This window comes from Garra rufa, chromosome 5, assembly GCF_049309525.1.
Source record: "Garra rufa chromosome 5, GarRuf1.0, whole genome shotgun sequence".
Lineage (NCBI taxonomy): Eukaryota > Metazoa > Chordata > Actinopteri > Cypriniformes > Cyprinidae > Garra > Garra rufa.
Genome location: NC_133365.1, coordinates 44,034,746 through 44,055,897, shown reverse-complemented (window position 1 = coordinate 44,055,897; position 21,152 = coordinate 44,034,746). Strand labels below are relative to the sequence as shown.

Genomic DNA, 21,152 nt, shown 5'->3' with positions numbered 1-21,152 from the left:
AAAAGAATTGAATTAAACCTTAAGGAGAGACACTGCAGGCAATATTTTTTCATGCACCTGTCAAGTTTGAGATTTTGGGCTTTTTGGTTTTTCATGAAGTGTTTTTTTAGACTAGTGAAAAGAAAACAACCAAAAGACACTGTTAAGTGTTTCTTTTATAGCACTTTACCTATGTGTGTCAATAGATTTAAATTACAATCCATATTTTTAAAGGCCGTTTTCTCAAAATGAGTTTTTTCTCCTACACTGAGCCATAAATCTCCACTTCAGTAGCACTAACACACACCAAACTTTACATTTTTATTCCTGTTTATATCCTGAAGGTTTTTACAGAGGGATTTGTTCATATATAATTAGCTTGATTTTATACAACATTTGACTCTAATATGTCAAAAAAATTGACAAGAATTTTGAAACCGACTTCATCCAGTGTTTAGATTTTTGTACTAGAAATGTATACAAATTAGTGCATATTTCATTAAATAATGCCTCATTTGCATATATAAATGTAACATTTTAGAAAACTAGATTTTAGAAAAATACAAAAAATGTTTGCAATTATCAATGTAATTATATAAACTGGGTAAGTAAGGTGATAACTATTAGTTAATTTTTTACCCTATTCACCTGCAGTGTCTTGCCTTAAAGGAGTAGTTCACTTTCAGAACAAAATTTTACAGATAATGTACTCACCCCCTTGTCATCCAAGATGTTCATGTCTCTCCATATAATAGACTTCTATGGTGCCCCTGAGTTTGAACTTCCAAAATGCAGCTTCAAAGGGCTCTAAACAATCACAGCCAAGGAAAGAAGGGTCTTATCTAGCAAAACGATTTATTTTCTGAAAAAAAAAAAAAATTACAATTTATATACTTTTTAACCTCAATGCTCAATAGCTCAGCAAGACGAATGTTTGAGATTAAAAAGTATATAAGGTGTAAATGTTTCTAGAAAATATTTGTTTCTACATTATAGATAGGCGCTGAAGCTGCGGCTGAAATCAGTCACTTGTTCACAGAATTTGTGTTTCCTGTATGGTAAATGGCACGTAGTGCACTATATATGGGATAGGGAACAATTCAGATGTAAATATGCATTCAATTAGGGCAAAAAACCTGTGATATAAACAAAACGCTATTGGCTATTTAAAAAAAGGGGGAGGTTCAACCGTTTCAGTTGAAATTATGTCAACACATAGAATAATATATTTTAAAGCACTTCAGTGGACCTTTAACAATTACAGAGTGAAAACAATAAAACAAAACTTCAAAACTAAATTACAAAGACAAAATAAAAACAAGAAATCATGTCCCTGAATACAAAAGATGACCCAAGACATTATGCTAAACTTCTCTTTTTCTGTTCTATGGAAGACACATGGGTTTAAGTAAATGATAACAGAATTTTAATTTTCGGATGAACTATTCCTTTAAGAACAGTTTCTCTGGACTGATTCCTGTGGTAGTACACACATAAAAAGACACAGAAATGCTGAAAATGAATATGAATGTGAATATTAAAAAGCAGAAGGATATAAGCAGCCATCAGGGCCTTTGCAAGTTAAGCCCCGAAATCTCAAACAAAAAGAAAAAGTGCTTACTCACCCAGCCTAAACTGCACTTCCCACAATTCTCTGATGTGTTTTTAATTTGACTGCTGCTCCAAATATCTGAGGCACCACATTACGCAAGAACAAAAATATAAAAGAGGAAAGAACATGAAAAGAATTCTTTAGACAGAAAGACAGCCACATTAGCTCTGTGCTTCCTCATCACAGCACGACTAGGCTTTGGGAAAACAGGAGAGATTGAATTTGGAATTGACTATGTTTTCTTTTTTCCTGGGAAGCGTTCGACTCGCTCTCTGTCGCCTCCAAAGCCATTATGCTGATATTCAAGCTATTTATTCCCCTGCCTGGTAACAGCTCTCAGAGGAGCCATGTTGGTCTTCGTAAAAATGAAGTGCTTTTGTCTGTTTATTGACCGTTTTAATAAAAACTCAAATTTAAAGAGTACCACTGACACGTAATCTTAGCCCACTGATTCGCTCTCTGACTCACAGTAGTCTCTCACACATACACACAGACAACACTTAGCCTGTCTGGCCCGGTTATACCCTTTGGCAAATGGACGAACACACATGCACACACAAACTCACACCAATCTGATCTAATCCAAATGGAGTGGTGAGGATTTCTAACCTCTGATAATGAATGTAATTTCATTTTTATCCCTGGGACCTTCCCTAAGCTGTGCCGGAGTGCCTGAGCTGGTTGATGTATCTGTCTCTTTCGCATGTATGCATACACACACACCAAACAGCACTAGTGGCAAACCAATTTGTTTTGTTTTTTTATGGACAATGATAAGGGTGTGTGATAATGATAATTAGACAATATTTTGCTGAGTGTGTTATTGTACTGGTGTATTGACAGGTTTAGGACTGCCATAGACAGCTGACTCCCAACACTTTTGATGTTCTCCATATTCCGTGCGGTGGTTAGTTTGCAGGAGTAACATAAATTAACCTTTCCACAAGTTTATATTGATTTCTACCTTTTATAAAGGCATTTTTTTCTAACCTAATTAAATGTATGCATCATTTCTCATGTGAATTCTTACATTTAATCAATAAATTAAATAGTAAGACACTATAGGGCTGGTATTAATCAAAAGAAATCAGTATTAACAAAATGTGTGTTTGCAATGCAGAAGCTGCATCTGAAGTTGCATTTCTGTTTAATGCAGGACATGAATACAGTTAACCTGCAATTACAAATGCACAAATATTGTTTTGATGTTTTAAAAACAAAATGCTCAATATTGATATGTAAAATGATTTGGGGAAAATTTACTGTAAATATAAACCTAAAATCACCAGTAGGTGGCAGCAATCGCTGCACGAGTGAGTCATTGAGTCATTCATTCAATCAATTCGTTCAAACAGATGATTGATTTTGTACGAAACGCCATTGTGTGTCACTCGGAGATGCAAAACAGTTCTGGTGTGGCTTTGTTTTAAACTATTTCTGTTGTTGAAATACAGCAAAAACATCATTTAATATTAACCTCTTGTTTATTGAGCTGTTCTTCAAATAAATATCACATTTGCAATCGTTCTGATATTTAGAAAAAAACGTCACTGTGATATTAACTTTATCAGATTATATAAATATAAAAGATATATAAAAGTCATACAGTGGCATTTTTGCCTCCTTATCTTAAATTTTGGGGGAATATTGAATGTATTTTAATAGATTAAAGGCCAGATTTACTAACGATTTACTAAACCGTCTTTTGGCGGGATTTACTAAAGACATGCATTTGTAGGAGTTTCCTTTTCAGGCGTAAAATTTATGGGAGGAGACTATTAAAATGAATCACACCACACAATTTACGAACGTTTGCATTTGTCAAATTACTGGTATTTGCACCATTACATAACACCCAAAAAAGCATGTCTTAAAGGAGAAGTTCACTTACAGAACAAAACTGTACAGATAATTTACTCACTACCTTGTCATCCAAGATGTTCATGTCTTTCTTTCTTCAGTCGTGAAGAAATTGTTTTTTTTGAGGAAAACATTTCAGGATGTATCTCCATATAGTGGGCTTCTATGGTGCCCCAAGTTTGAACTCCCAAAATGCAGTTTAAATGCAGCTTCAAAGAGCTCCAAACAATCCCAGCCAAGGAAGAAGGGTCTTATGTATAAAACAATCGGTTATTTTCTAAAATAACTGACAATTTGTATACTTTTTAACCTCAAATGCTCATCTTGTCTAGCTCTGCGTCAACTCTGTGTATTCCAGTTCAAGACAGTTAGGGTAGGCTGTAAAACTTCCATCTCATTTCTTCCTGAAATTTCAAAATCGTCCTACATTGCTGCAGAAGTACCGACCCAGTGTTTACAAAGTGCAAGTGTAAAGAAGATCAAACGCACTTTACAAAAAACAATAAAACAGCAATGTAGGACGATTCTGAAGTTGGAGAAGAAAATGAGATGGGAGTTTTTGACCTACCCTAACTTTCATGAACCAGAACCTAGACTAGACAAGCATTGGAGGTTAAAAAGTATATAAATTGTAAATTATTTTAGAAAATAACTGATCGTTTCGCTAGATAAGATCCTTCTTCCTCGACTGGGATTATTTAGAGCCCTTTAAAGCTGCATTTAAACTGCATTTTGGAAGTTCAAACTCGGGGGCACCATAGAAGTCCACTATATGGAGAGAAATCCTAATGTTTTCCTCAAAAAACATAATTTCTTTACGACTGAGAACAAGGATGACAAGGGAGTAAGTAAATTATCTGTACATTTTTGTTCTGGAAGTGAACTTCTTTAAAGCAGGCGATAATTTGCGCTGCTCTTGGTAGATTGTGCTGGTCATTATGGAAATGATCTGGCTGCGTCTGTGTTTTTTAATGTGCGTATTGATGCTTTTATGGAATTGCGCTCTAATGGTAATTTGCCCTGTTTAGTAAATCTGGCCACAAATCACACAGTGAAGCTGTGAACTCTAAATGTACTCATGTAGTATATGTGTGCACTATCTGGGTGTGATTTTGTTTGGTTTTTGCGATAAACTTGATCATGCCAAATCGCTTAAACAACCCATACAATATTTTCATAGATGATATATATCGCACACCCCTAGCTGATGACAATACAGACATCCAGACAGAAGGATGGTTGATGTAACAAATAATATAAACAAATTACAGCAAATAAACAGAATTTAAAATATATGCTTGTTTCATACATTATTTATTCAAATATCTGTAAACAAAATATTTGCAGTGTGCTTTGAGAGTCTGTGCTCTCACAGTCTACTGATTCTGTAATGTGAGATGTGTGTGTGTAGGTAGATGAGGGAGGAAATAAGGAAAAAACTCCCTGAGCCCTGCCGGGTTCCAGAAAATGCTGTTTTTGGTAAGAGAACCAGAATACATTGCATATCTTAAAATTTAAGCAACTGGGTTTGGCTCAATGACCTAGAAGGAAACTCTCTCCAAACTTGCACACAATGCAAAAAACATGAGGCGTATGTTTATTAGGAGTGACTGCTAAGGCAGGAATTACTATTACTATTGCATATATTTATGCTTTTTTTTTTGTTCAAAGCCCTTAATGCTAGGTATTAAACTGCACTGTTTGTGCCGCAGATATGAATGATATCTCAAAAATAGTGCAGCTCACTGAGAAGCGTGATATTCCAAGGAATCAGACCTTGGAAGATGATAAAACGCGTAGAAAAAAATCCTTAGACTTGTGTTGAAGGAGGGACCCAAGCTGTATCTAGGGACTGGAATATCAAAGACTTGCAAGTGGGCTCTTTTGACTTGCGCCAGTAAGCAACCACCTAGCAACCGTACAGCAATGCTCTGCCAACCACCCAGAACAACCTAGCATCATGCCGCCAATTTCAGAACTGGAAGACAGCACTAACATTCTGTATAAAAAAAGATAGTCAGTTCTATTTTAGGTCTTTGGCGCCGAGAGAGAGGACAAGAAACAGTGCGGAAAAGGTATAAATGACACTAGCTGCACTTAAACTTGTGTCGCTTACATGAGCGCCACTTTTCTAATGACGTCAACAGATAAAAAGACAATGAATGATTCAACTGGATGAGGTTTGGGTTGAAAGATAGGTGAGGAGGCTGAGGAAGAAACTGATGCCTTCCATCCTTTCATTCTTTCTCTTTCACTGTGTAAACTGAGAAGCTTGCCAGGCCGCATTGGCGCTCTCTACAGTTTCAGATTAGCATGAAGGCAAATTACTCACAAACACACTTTTTAGGAGAATTCAGAGGTCAGGGATGAAGAGAATCCACACAGGAGGTGATGAGAGTCCTCTGACTTCTCTTAAGTTACCTCTCTTAACTTGGGGGGGGGGGGTAGGAAAATATACTTTAAATATAAACCTATTGCTAGTAGGTGGAGGCAAATCATTGCATGAGTGAGTCATTGAGTCATTCATTCAACAGATTCGTTCAAACGGCTGAATGATTCAGTAACAAAACAAAACAGTTCTGCTGTGGCTTTGTTTGAAACTGTTTTTGTTGTCAAAATACAGTAAAAACAAGATCTGTTTTGTCTAAAATATTAACTTAATATTAGCTTCTTATTTATTGAGAGGTTCATTTATTTGCAATAGTTCTGATATTTAGATATTTAGTTCTGATATTTAGATATTTACCAAGCAAGATTTACTAAAGGAAAGTGATGCCTTCCATCCTTTCACTTTCACTGTGTAAACAGAGAAGCTTGCCAGGCCACATTAGTGCTCTCAGTTTCAGATTAGCATGAAGGCGAATTACTCACAAACACACTTTTCAGGAGAATTCAGGGGTCAGGGATGAAGAGAATCCACACATTATATTGGATGGATGAATACCGCATTGAGGAGGTGATGGGAGTCCTCTGACTTGACTTAAATTACTTATTTCACTCTCTTAATTTGGGAAAAAAGGAAAAGATACTTTAAATAAAAACCTAAAATCACTGCATGAGTGCGTCATTGAGTCATTCATTCAACTGATTCATTCAAACAGCTGAATGATTCAGTAACAAAACAAAACAGTTCTGCTGTGGCTTTATAAATATTTCTGTTGTCAAAATACAACAATACAAGAACTGTTTTGTCTAAAATATTAACTTAATATTAACCTCTGGTTTATTGAGCTGTTCATTCAATCAATATCACATTTGCAATTGATCTGATATTAAGAGAAAACTATGCTCACTATTAACTGTATCAGATTATATAAATATAAAAGACATATGAAAGTCATACGGGTCATTTTTGCCTCCTTATCTTGTATTTTGTTGGAATACTGAATGTATTTTAATAGACTAAGGGCAAAATTTACTAACAGTCTGCGCCAGCCCAAACAGTCGTTTGCCGTTAAAATAGTACGTCAAGATTTACTAAAAGAAACTGATGCCTTCCATCCTTTCTTTTTCACTGTGTAAACAGAGAAGCTTGCCAGGCCACATTGCCGCTCTCTCTAGTTTCAGATTAGCATGAAGGCAAATTACTCACAAACACACTTTTCAGGAGAATTCAGGGGTCAGGGATGAAGAGAATCCACACAGGATATTGGATAAATGAATACCGCATTGAAGAGGTGATGAGAGTCCTCTGACTTGTCTTAAGTTACCTCTCTCACTCCCTTAATGTTCAGTGCATTGTTCTACTGTGATTATATGGTTGGGAGTTTGGGGACGCAAAGCTATTTTAGACAATTACACACTCAATGAATGTTGAAAGTAGTACAAGCGCTCTCTGTCTCCCTCAGAAACACACACACAAACCTCACTACACTAGGGCTGCAACGATTCGTCGACGTTGTCGACAAAAATCGATAATAGAAATAGTCGACAATGAATTTCATTGTCGATGTTGTCGCCAGACATGTTTTCTCTGACCGAGTGAGGCATCTCTCTGCCGAGAGTCGCACATAGGCATTAGCTTCTATGCTGAGCGATAACATACAGAAATGGCGGCGTCCAATGCACTGAATGCAGCAGCTGCGCGTACCAAAACACGCCCGTTTCACACATAACGTTACTCCGTCTAAAGTGCGTATTTTTTTTCCACACCCATGTTAACGGATTACAACGTTCACAATGTACGGACTGTAAACGCGTTCTGTGTGAGCGCAAAACGAGTCCGTGCTGCTTCTGCACCGCATACGTAACGCACACGGACTGTAGACGCAATGCAGACTGAGTATGTGTGAAACAGGCATAAAGTTTGGGAGCATTTTAGCCTGCTACGGCGAATAAAAAGATTACCTGCATGGTTTGTAAAGCAGTCCTTGTGCATCACGGCAGCACCTCTGTGATGCACGAACATTTAAAGAGAAAGCACGTCGGACAGTTAAATGAAACCAGTTTGGCTGGCCTCGGTAAGATTTAAATAACATGGAAGCCAATACGTTTTGTTTTGGATATACATGTTTGTTTACGGTATTATTGCTGCTGATGTGCCTGCCCCTGGTTTACAGGAAGAAAATGTTTACTTGATTTTAATTTATTTTTTCTTATAAAACAAATGTGCCTGTCCTTTAAAAAGATTATAGAGTTTCTTAATTTATGCATTTATGTCTGTACTGACCGATTATTGTGCCTAAATGGTTTTAGACAGGGCATTTTTATTTACTTTTAGTATGAATTGGCCTATCAGCAGCAAAGTTCAATAAAATATGCATTTTTCATTGAAGTACCCCCTTCTTTCTTGTATTTACTATAATTTTCCACATAATTAAAGCAATCTCATGCTAAATTTGAGAAAAATTTAATAATTATCCGATTAGTCGACTAATCGTTTCAATAGTCGGTGACTAGTCGACTATTAAAATAGTCGTTAGTTGCAGCCCTACACTACACATACACTTTCAAAAGGGAATGTCCCTATCATTTAGGTTATGTTCACACTTGTCATGTTTGAATTGATTAAAACGAACTTTGGTGCGATTGCTCTGTAAGTGTGAACGCTGCCATTTGAACCCTGGTGCGAACCAATCAAGCAGGCCGTGAACTCTGGTGCAGTTTGATTGAAATTTGAACATAACATGGACCAAATACTTCTAAACAAACCAAAAACAGGAATGCAACATGATTTCACGAAGGGAACAAGTATCCAAAACAAAATGAGCAGAGGGCAAATGTAGAGCATCGAGGAAGTAAAGTGCCTTTTATGAGCTCTTCGTGACTTCACAGGTGGTGATAATAAAATCATATAGACATAACAATGAGCACGCTTAGTCCAGGAGATCGCATTAGGTGTATTCGACTTCGCTGCTTTAAGTCGGATGCACCTTTTACTTTTGTTTGGAGTGTTCGGTGAGATGACGTCATGAAATATATGTCCCTCAACCCTGACCAATCAGGTTGTGAACGTATCACTATGCCTTTACGTTCGGTATCTTTAGGTTCACTGTCAAAAATGCCAGTGTGAACGCCAAGTGGACCAGGAGCAAATGAACCAAACGAACCGAACTACAAGTGTGAACACACCCTTAGACTTCTTACAATGCTCTATACAGAAAACCACGCAGTTGACAAAATATACATTTCAGAAAATCCATTATTCTTCTGCACACAGCTTCTAACCTTCCCACACACACCTAAAATAAAACACAAACCCTTCCTGATATAAACTAATAGGAGAACCTGTGTGTGTGTATGCATGTATGTAGTTCTTTCAGAACAGTTTGGAAAGAAACTTGGCTTACTTTAAACCTGCTAAGCACAAGAAGCAAGAATTATTTTATCAATGATGAGAGACTGCGAAAAAGAAAACCAGAGAGGATGATTTTCCTCTTCATGTAAAGGCTTCGGGGAGGAGAGCGGCAGCTCAAAACTAAAAGATTTTGACTCTGATCTATAGAGACGTGAACGAGTCCTGAACAATGATTTTCTCTCTTTCTCAATTTCCCTCACTGTCTTTTTCCTCCCTCTTGAGAGAGACCCATACAGACTGATCTTCAATCTTGCCGTCTGCTTGTAGGGATACTTACAGGTTAAGCCCTGGGCTAAACTTCACTCTACCGCACAGTTCTGGACGTCCTTTCTGCCCTAACAAGAGAGAACAGGTTTAACAGAGAGGGAAAGATCAGAGACAGAAAGAAGACAGTGAGCGAAATTTAGAGAGAGTGCATGAGGAAGAGCTGTATGACAGCAAAAAGACAGGTGGAGAGGGAGAAGGAGGGATGAAGAAAGGGAGGCAGGTGGAAAAAGAGAAGTAGGCTGAAGAGGAGAGACACAGCGCATTTAACTGTAAGTGGAACTCAGTGCTAATAAAACCAACTCTCCTTTCCTGCTTTCTCACTCTTTCTCTCTTTGTACCATCCTTAATTACCTCTCTCAGGAATGGCAAACGAGTAAACAGCACTTAAACAGCCAGCTGGGAGAAATAGAGATATGGAGAGTGGAAAGAACTCTGAGCGGTTTAACAGCGCGTGGATTGAGGAGAGGAGTCCGTAAGCGTATGGTGACACTACAGAGACACAAATGGCCAAAAACAAAACATCAGCACAACAATGAATGCTCATTTTCAATAGGGGCCAGATAGCTTTTGTTATTGTGAAATCTCTAGTCTATATCTAAGGAGAAGAGTGGCAGATGCATGACAATGTTGATGTAAATAACATAATGCTATTACGGTATGCAATTTAATAATAGCAAATATGACACTGAAGATTGCTGAAATGACACATTATAAAACATAATTATGTAATTAAAAAAAAAAGTAAATTAATTAGCCAGGCTGACAATAACCGCTTTCTATTGAATATTTGTTTAAAATATAATTATATTTCTGTGACAGCAAAGAAAAAAAAGTCACATTATCCTTTAGAAAAAGACAAACACACTGCTGCTCAGAAGTTTGGGGTCAGTGAGACTTATGTTTTTTTGAAGGCTTTTATGCTAATTAAAGCTGCATTTATTTGATTAAAGATACAGAAAAAACAGTAATATTGTAAAATATTATTACAATTTAAAATAACGGCATTCTATTTTAATATACTCAAAGATATAATTTATTTCTGTGATCAAAGCTGAATTTTCAGATGATCCTTCAAAAATTATTTTAATATGCTGATTTATTATCAACGTTGGAAACAGTGTTTGCTGCCTAATATTTTTTAACCTTTTTCAGGATACTTAAAAAAATAATAAATAAAAAGCAAAAAATAACAGCATTTATTAAAAATAGAACATTTGTAACATTATATACAACCATTCAAAAGTGTAAGGTCAGTATATTTTTTTTAAATGAATAGTTTTATTTAGCAAGGATGTGTTAAATTGATCAAAAGTTACGGTAAAGATTATTGTTAGAAAAAAAAATAAATGTTGTTCTTTTTACCTTTTATTTATTAAAGAATCCTGAAAAAAGTATCACAGAATACCAAAATATTCCAAAATAAAATACTAAGCAGCACAACAATTTACCAAATTGACAACTGAGTATCAAATCAGCAAAATTCAGCTTTGCATAAAAGAAACAAATTATATTTTAAAGAGTGTTGAAATAGAAAACTGCTATTTTAAATAGTAATATTTTACAATTGTTTTTTTCTGTATTTTTGATCAAATAAATGCAGCCTTGATGAGCATAAGAGACTTTTTTTTTTTTAAAAAACATAAAAATTCTGATCCCAAACTTTTGAAAGGCAGTGTAAATATTTTTTATTTAAATTTTGTAATAATTTGGTACTCATTTATTATAATTATCAATGGTGAAAACAGTATTTTTAGGAGACAAACAAACAAAAAATTTTAAGAACATGATTTATCTTAATAAAAATCTTACTGACCCTACACTTTTAAACTTAATAATTAAAAAATATTATTTTAACCTACCATCTAAAAACAAGCTAGTTATTATGCGTAATCTAAGGTTAGTTCTGAACACTTGTGAGACACATTATAATCCCTATCAGCTTGCCTCATGAATATTATTAATAAGGTGATGTAACTGACATGCAGAAAAGGCAGGTAAGTGGGCGCTAGCCATAGCAGAATGACCGCTTGAGCCTTCATTCAGTCCTCTTACTGATGCGACTGTTTCACACCAAGCAAAACAAAACTCTTAAAATATGATGAAATTATAGAACACCACCTGAACAACCATCAATCATTTCACAGGGTGTATATTAAATGCTGCTGTGTACTTTTAAACAATTGCAGTCTTGGCTACGTACCTATAACTGGCTTGGTACCATCACTCCTAACCTACTCTGTTAGTAGACCCACTCAAAGCACTGCTACTTTAAAGAGGTACCACCAGCAGAATTCTGAGTGAAAGCAAATATCACAGGTCTCTTCTACTGCACTTACGTAAAGTTCCCCAAAGATTACACCCCTTTCTGCCTCCTGAAGCAGGGGCTGGAGAAGAGCGAGCCGAGGAGAGAGGGAAAGGTAAGTGCTGTAGGTTTGTCTTATCAGGGAAAAGCAGGCGGGGATATATCTCAGGCCTCGGGGTGAAGGGAAAAACGCTGCTGCCATTTCACCCACAGAAAGTGAGAGAGAGGGGGAGTGAGAAAGCAAAAAAGGGGGGCAAAGAGACAGATGGGTTGTGGCACACACAGGCAGCGCCCGCTGTACCCTCTCCAGTGCCCCTCTGCCATAATGAATAACATTATGGCTGCATGAAATGTCACCGGTCCCACCCCACACCCCCCACCAACCCCACCTCTCAAGACAAATGGAGCCTCAAAATGTCAGATGTGCATCAATATCATTGTGAGAGTGTGTGTGTTTCCGTGTGACGCAAGGACGTAGGTGTTAGCAGAGGTGCATTATTATACACACACACACACACACACACACAAGAATGGGACTATCTCAGGGCCTGGTACAGTTAACAGAAATGCCAACAGTTTATCAGAAATTTCCATGGATGGCACAAATCACGCATTACAATCTCCATGATATTTAGGATTATCAGTCACTCCGTGAAACACCGTCTCAGTTTTATGTCAGTGTTCACTAGGGCTGCAACGATTCGTCGACGTTGTCGACAAAAATCGATAATAGAAATAGTCGACAATGAATTTCATTGTCGATGTTGTCGCCAGACAACCGAGTGAGGCATCTTTCTGCCGAGAGTCGCACATACGCAGCTTCTATGCTGAGCGATAACATACAGAAATGGCGGCGTCCAACGCAGCAGCTGCACGTACCAAAACACGCCCGTTTCACACATACTCCGTCTGCTGTGCGTTTTTTTTTTTCCACACCCATGTTAACGGATTAGAACGTTCACAATGTACGGACTGCAAACGCGTTCTGTGTGAAAGCAAAACGAGTCTGTGCTTCTTCTGCACCGCATACGTAACGCACACGGACTGTAGACGCACTGCAGACTGAGTATGTATGAAACAGGAGTAAAGTTTGGGAGCATTTTAGCCTGCTACGGCGAATTAAAATATTACCTGCATGGTTTGTAAAGCAGTCCTTGCGCATCACGGCAGCACCTCTGTGATGCACGAACATTTAAAGAGAAAGCACGTCGGACAGTTGAATGAAACGGAGTTTGGCTGGCCTCGGTAAGATTTAAATAACATGGAAGCCAATACGTTTTGTTTTGGATATACATTTTTGTTTACTGTTTTATTGCTGCTGATGGTTTACAGGAAGAAAATGTTTACTTGATTTTAATTTATTTTTTCTTATAAAACAAATGTGCCTGTCCATTAAAAAAATTATAGAGTTTCTTAATTTATGCATTTATGTCTGTACTGACCGAGCACTGTGCCTAATTGGTTTTAGACAGGGCATTTTTATTTACTTTTAGTATGAATTGGCCTATCAGCAGCAAAATATGCATTTTTTATTGAAGTACCCCCTTCTTTCTTGTGTTTACTATAATTTTCCACATAATTAAAGCAATCTCATGCTAAATTTGAGAAAAATTGAATAATTATCCGATTAGTCGACTAATCGTTTCAATAGTCGGTGACTAGTCGACTATTAAAATAGTCGTTAGTTGCAGCCCTAGTGTTCACGTCATTTTGAGGAACAGTTTGCCATGCTAACAAACTCACAACATATTCTTTTTGCACATGGCATTTTTATGATTTTTTTGCAACACATCATGGCACGACAAAAAATAAAAAACATTATACAATGCCGTGGGACCACCATGACAGCTAATAGAGTGGAAATTCTACATATAAGTACGAAAAAAAACACAAGTAGCAACAGATCTTGTGTTTCCTCTATTGTGACGTAGATTCTAGATTTTCAAATAGTCGTATCTCAGCCAAATATTGTCAGATCTTAACATGCAAATATCAATGGAAAGCTTATTTATTCAGCTATCAAATGTATATATAAATATCATTAAAAAAATGTACCCTTTTAACTGGTTATGTGGTCCAGGGTCACATATAATCATGTAGGACTGGAGTGGTTCTATCAAGGGTTTTGGATTGTAGAGAAGCAGGGTTTAGGCCGAATAAATGATTGGAGAGGTCCAGCATACATCAACAGGGAGATGCATGTTGTTTTCAGAGGAATATTGAGTTGTGTTAAATGAAATTGTTTTAGTTTTTTCAATCAAAACTATTTATTAGAACAAAACATAGAGTGGGTAGTTCATCTGGCCAACAACAGAGACAAATGGAAATTGCCAATGAGAGGGCGTGAAACATACTCATGCACCATGCGGAATGTTAATTTGTTTCTTTCTATTTTAAGTTGCTTTTATGTCGTGAACAGAAGCATTATTTATCTATTACTGCATCGCAGGCGTACAGAGAGCAGTAAGGTCACGCCAAGCAGACAGACCATCTGACAGAACTTATGCCAGGCAAAGTGATGGAGTGATCTAGTGCCAAGATGAGCTGTACACATATACACACACGGCACTGTGAGCGCTCCACCCAACTCTGAGCAAAGTCATTTAGGTCTTAACTGTGTGTGTGTGTGTGTATCACGGTGCCAAAACTCAGCAGGACAGGCAACATGTTGAGAAGTAATCACCCACTGAGGCCTGCGGTTAACGAGAGCCTCGATCCATCACATACATACACCTTAGTAGAGGTCGGTGCCTTACAGACAACTATGGAGTCTCATAAATACATAAAATCCCATACCTACAACATTACACAGTCTCGGCTTCCAGTGCTTTAAAATGATTTGCAGACCACTACACAAGTGCTCTCTAGAGGACACATCGAGTGGTCTTCACCACAGTACAATGGCTTCACGGTTGACACTTCTGTGTGGAGGGCATTGTATTTTGTTTTAATATTTTCACCCGTCCTATTATAAAGAGAGCTGTTTTTCTTTCCGCAACGGAGTTGGCCTGAAAGGCTTATCCGCCGATCTCTCTCTACGGTAAAATAATTTGAGAAACATTTCATTTCCCCGAAAATGGAGCAGCTTCTTTATTGCCCTCAGAGCTTATATTTGATTACAGATTACAGATTCCATCCATCCTCCCTCGTTTCTGTCATCTCATTACTTGTTTTTCTCCTTCACATCTCTTAAATAGATCATCGCTTATTTTATTTCTATTTCCTCTTAGCCTATAACAGCTCATTATCCCTCCCTCCTTCGTCTTTTCTTTAGATACTCTGCTTCTGTCATCTCTATCTGAGGTCATCAGTACCACAGAGTTCAGGTAAACACTGACAGAATCACACTTCCTCCCAATTTGCATAATGAGGCCTATTTGACTCTAATTATCCTAACAAGTAGCATCACCCCTAAGCCTCTCATCACCCTCTTAATGAGCGTTAATTATTCCATCTACACAAACAAGAGCCACCTCTAACACCTTCAGTATCCTCTTTTTTCACCTCCTTCGCTCACATCATCACAGGAGAAAGAACCAAGCCCAATCGATAGAGAAAATTGCCATGGTGAGAAAGAAAAAGAGAATGATAGCCAACTAGTAACACGAAAGTGCAACTCTAATTTCCAGAGCCGATACCATATGGCTATAATACATCCAAAAGAGAGCGTGAGAATATGGGGAGTCTAGCTGATGGTAATGCCGATAATTTCTCAGGCGTTCCGAGGGCATGTGCGTGTTAAATGAACTGCTGGCCGAGAGTCCTTAATGACAGAGAAATACCTTCCAGCAGTCCGAAAATAGATGGAAAGAAAACAAGTTTTCTAGAAAACAAAAGAATAAAATAGAAATATGCATATAATGGCCATTATACAGAATTGGTGCAAACTGCTGTCCCACGACCAAAAAAACACATTTAAAAGCATTTAAGTATTCAAAGTTTGTTTAAATATGTTTATTAAGATCCTTCTATTATCTACTGAAACCCACAATAATATTTAAAATTTTGGTAAGCTTAATATACATTAAATCATCATTTCCTGGGTACTTTCAATTGGGAGGTGGCTGTCCCGAACCCTATGAAAATGATTTTGAAATAATTGCATTTTTTCCTTTCTTTCTTTTTGACTCTTTTACAAAGTTAAAAAAATATATATTTACTTTATATTTTCTTTGTAAATTCTGAAACTTTAAGTAGAAAATGTGTCCCGCATTTTTCATGTCACTACCAAAACAAAGTATGTTTTAGTCTACTGCCAAGACCTATTTTAACTAAACCCATAGATTTATGATCAGGAAATATTCCTGAGTCCCTTTCTCTAATCGCTACAAGGGTTGAGTAGATAGGTCTCATCATTTTGAGGTAAATGTGTTAAAAAATCTGAAAAAAAAAATCTGTGTGTAACTTTAAGGAACATCACTACTGAACACCTTTTTTCCTGCAATTAAGCACACTTTTTTTGCTGTAACTGCTAGCTAACTGCTCATAACTGCTAGCTAACCATGTGTTGATTAGCATCTTTGAGCTAGGTTCAAAAGTATCTAAAATTGTCACAACCAAAACATTTGATGGAGTTTCGGTAGCAACAAAAGGAAACACATAATCCTCATATTTGGGGGAAATAAACAAAATTTTTGTACAGTTATGCAATTCTTTTGTATTTTAGTATGTTTTAATAGTGTTTTAGTATGCCAGTTAAAATTCTGTAATGTGATGCAGTTGCTACCAAAGCATTACTGTCACTACTTGTCAAAAACAAAGTATACTGAATTATCAGCTAAGATGTTATGATAGTTTTTGGTTCAATGTATATTCAAACTAATAAATACTTAACTTTGAAATCAGTATGATCAACGTTTTGCCTTTTACAAAGAAAATTTAATTCAAAATATAACAAATCTTAATTTACACTTGAAATATTATTACAAATGTAATTGTTATGGATTTACCTCTGATTTTTTTTTATAAAATAGCAAAACATATATATATATATATATATATATATATATATATATATATATATATATATATATATATACACACACAACCTAGATGTAAGCAAAATCTTAATAGCTCAATATAACCCTTCTAATAAAATTTTTACTACTGTGTTTTAGTAATGACAAATGTGGTGAGAGGAATTATTTCAAATTGTACCTTGAATATTATACAATTTTCATACATACAATTTTTTTTACAAAAAGACATTTCCAAATCTGACTTTAGCAGATGGAAAATCAATTTATTCACACCTTTATCAATCCATCGAATCTTGCTTTTTCTGTCAATTTGTATCATATTCTGCCTTCCTTCTTCACTCTACCTTTGTATTTACCCATATGCCCTTCCCTAATGCAAAAATCTCCTTCACAAAGTCAAAGAGTGAGTGAATGAATTAATAAAAATAAAGCGGGAGCCTCTGTGTGTTCTCACCCGCCATACGCAAATTCCTAAAGTCCCACGGTAGTCATGCTCCAATGATCTAATGATTTTTTTCCCCTCCTCTTCATTCTTCCTTTCTGAATCCGACTGAAATCAATTTGCTGAGATGAAAGTTTTCAATTTTATTACGTTTGCAAAATGGGAACTCGCTAACTGGTCTTTCTGCAGTTGTAATGGAAAATCATTTCCGTCTTAGCAAACTTCTTTCTCTCCGCCTCCGAGGGTTAAAAGTGACAGAATCGCATTTAAGTACTTTCGTATGGGAACACAACGGAGGATTTCGAAGGCAACATTTACCTTTGTTCGGGGTTATAGAGCTATCTCGGAAGCGGGGCTATCAAAACTGATGAAATTTCATGCAGTCACGTCGAGGAAATTGAAAGGAGAAAAATAGAGGGGGAAATGAAGAAGGAGGGAGAAACAGTGAGAGAAATCTCTCCTTTGGGAGTTGTATTGTCTTCCTCTGGGTCATTATCTCAATTAAAAACATAGAAGATAATGATCACAGTCATTACTTTTACTCATCTGCCCCCCTCCCGTCCACTATCCCTCTTTTCTCTCTGGATGCCAATCTGTGGGGAAATATCTTCTTGATTACCCCTCTTTGGCTATGGATTATTAAAAGCACACACTCGCAGCTCGCACTTCTAGCTGTGAATCTTGAATTTCATCTGACGAGGTTTAAGAAACAAAGCAAAATGCACTATTTATTGCTTTGCTAGAAAGTTTGTCAGCAAGAAAACCCACCAAGGGGGTGTGTGTCCATGCGCATAAGCATGCCTGAATGCCTGTGTGTGTTTGAACGAGCAGAGAAAGAGAGATTTAGGCTTCACAGTCTCCCTAGAGCAAATCATCTCCCTGGTGTCAGCCAACCCTCAAACATATGGGCCCCCGTGCTCGGCCTGGCTCGCAGACACGGCCAATGTGTGTGTGCGCTGTGTTTGACAGCCTGATAGTCTGACAGTTTTAATAACACCTCTGGTTTTGTTACAACTGTTCAGACCTGCGGTTGCGCCCCGAAACACGCAGATATCTGCCCTCGGACGCCGAAGGGAGGGGAAGCTGAAGACGAGAGATGTTTCACAGTCAGTTTTCGCAAAGCTAGGAAAATGAGCTCCGAGCCCTACTTGGAAGACGGTCCTTCGGTAAACATCCATCTGCTTTTGTCAATTAAGCTCCTAAAACTCCCTGAAGCAACAAAAACCTTTCATCCCGCAGATTTATCGACGGCATCGTTGAGAACAGGTGCGTTTTGTCGGGCCTTCAATTGCAGGCAAATTGCAAATTTGCTGTAACTCACTCACAGATCTGTCTCCTCAGTCATCAAACACTGGCACATCACACAGGCACATGCACATTATAAGCTGTTTTCTGCTTCTTGATTCCATTCCTCATATGCTGCGCGATTCATACAGTCCATCCTGCTATATGTCAGCAATTCTGTAAAAACATAAATAAATCAAACAACTGGCACTTTCGTAATCATACTGACACCCACTAACCTGCGAACACTGCGCAGTTCTCTACAAACACAAATCTGTGAATATTCCTGTGGATATTGCACAGTTCACCGGACACAATTCCATGCATTCAAACCACATGCTGTCTGAATTTGAAAGTGATGTACTCTTTGCATGCAGTCCATTACACACAGCAGTATGAGGCCACGTTTGCTAGAAAGAAGGCTGTATGAGAAAAAAAAAAAACATAATGATGATGATGACAGTTTCAGTGCTTGATCAGCAAGTGCTGTCTCCAGAGTCAACATCTCTGATACCATCCAAGCCCTCACACACTTGGACAAACTTGTCATCCCTCGCATTGGAAGATCTTCTAATTCTGCAATCCCCCACACTTTCTGTCTGTCTCTATCTAACCCCCACAGCCTAATTGTTTGTTTGTATGACACGTCCAGTTTCAGACTTGCTGGGATAGTAGAAGTAAAAATAGATGTGAAGGCCACTGTGGGTCCTCAGCTGGAGAGGATGAATAAAAACAGCACGCTGCTGGGACACAAGTCTGCTCATTTCATCACTGTCTCTTGCTTCTGTGGACAGGGAAAATAGGGTGGCTCACCTTTAGCACAGCAAATACCTTTGTATGTATTGAGTATTCAATACTCACCGAAATATAACAGTACTCTGCACATAAACTATTTAAAAGGCTGAAAAAATGAATGCATCTGTGTTACTCACCACATCAGCTCATTTACCAAGCTATTATAAATTAATGACAGAAAGAAAAAATACTCATGTGAAAAGAAATTAACCTTACTTTCATTTGCACAGCAGGATGCTTTTTGATTAGATTGAATAGCTTACGCATTATAATCTTGTGGATAAACAGTTAAAACATTGCATCTTTCTAAATGTCCGATAAATGTGTCCGTGTCACTATTACAAAACTGTTGTTTCCACGCGATATTTCGTGCAAGACGGTTCAATCATTCTATTTCTACATCTCTGTCTTGCCAGCTAACTACACGGATGCATAATTCATGATAAGACTGCAAAACAACAAGGTGAGAAACCAACATTTCTATTATTTATACGCTTGGCACAACAAAACCACACCGCTGCTGTCGCTGCGCGCCACAGTCTCTTCCAAACGACCAAACGCAGGAGCCACTTACCACAGAAGTGTGTGTATTCATCTATAAATATTTCAAGTGTAAATTAAGATGTTAAAATGGGTCAAGTGGAATTGGTAGCAGCCTGCACCAACTTTTTTGCATTCGCGCTACAGACGTGAAAGCGCACTGACAATGTGATTATTAACAAACAGTTGTTCGAATACATGAAGGATGCTTGTTTTTTATCATGCTCGTTTAATTTATTCTGCTCGATATGCCATCTCGCAACAAGTTTTGCATGTGCGTAAATGTTTCTTTACCTCCGTGGAGAGACGCGACGAGAAGCGCGTATAACGCCATCCGTACAGCGATCATCTTTGGCTTTCTGGGCAGTAGAATATTGTTCAAAAACGACATTATGAATAGTCTAGTTTGAGAAGTTGCTGAATAAATATCATAATCCTGTGGAAAGTCATGTGATAATATAACTGGTTCGGCAGCAGACTGGCGTTGTTGCGGTCCCCAAAAATCCGTGTCCTTTAACTATCACCAAAATTCCGTTGGAAACGCGAATCAAACCCGTCACTAAAGTGATAACGCGTTATTATAAGCCAGGGAAAGTCACTGTCATTGTTCCTGTGGTGTTATTATCCCTTCAATACATAAAGTTTAAAACACAAGTATAGAGGTCCGGACCGGCGGGGTTATGAAGTTGGAGATGTTCTCCCCGCGAGCTCGTGGGTAGACGCGCGTCCTAAGAATCCGTCTCTTGGCGCACGGGAGCGCAAAACCACCGGCGGTCGCTGCTGACTCTCTCTGAAATGTTCCCATCGCTCCTGTGACGCTGCTTTTTTGTTGACATGTCTGATTTTTATCTTCGCTTTCCCTATATGAACTTACTCGCGTAGTTCTCCTGAGACAGAAAGGCCAACAGTCAAGCTGGTACTCCAGCGCTAAGAGCGGGAAGCGTGTGAAGAAGAGGCGAAAATGAGTGACATCTTAGCCAACCAATGAGGTTTTCCGACAGAACAGGTGCACTAAGAAGACAGCCAATCACAAGCAGGGAAAACCCGTCATCTTGCAACCAAGGAGGCAGATAGATTAACAAAAACACATTTTAATTTTACAAAACGCATTTTACGCACTGTTGCAATGTTTATTAAAGTATATTAAATGTTTATTAAAATATATATATATATATACACACACACATATATATATATACACATGAAGCTTTTACGCACAACATAAGCAGTCTAAGACTGGACAGTTTGAAATGCATATGTTAAAGTTGATTTATGGCTGTACAAATCTGACTTTG

At 37.6% G+C, this 21,152-nt stretch overlaps 1 protein-coding gene across 1 annotated transcript in view; it reads right to left on the bottom strand.

Moving 5' to 3' along the window:
- The window catches only part of LOC141334875 (transmembrane protein 132C-like), an 88,781-nt gene extending 68,051 nt beyond the window's left edge, over nt 1-20,730 (bottom strand). The window contains exon 1 of the mRNA XM_073840099.1: nt 20,152-20,730. Coding sequence (XP_073696200.1) covers nt 20,152-20,248 — 97 coding nt within the window. The 5' untranslated portion in view covers nt 20,249-20,730. The remainder of the gene's footprint in view (nt 1-20,151) is intronic.
- Between the last annotated feature and the right edge of the window lie 422 nt (nt 20,731-21,152).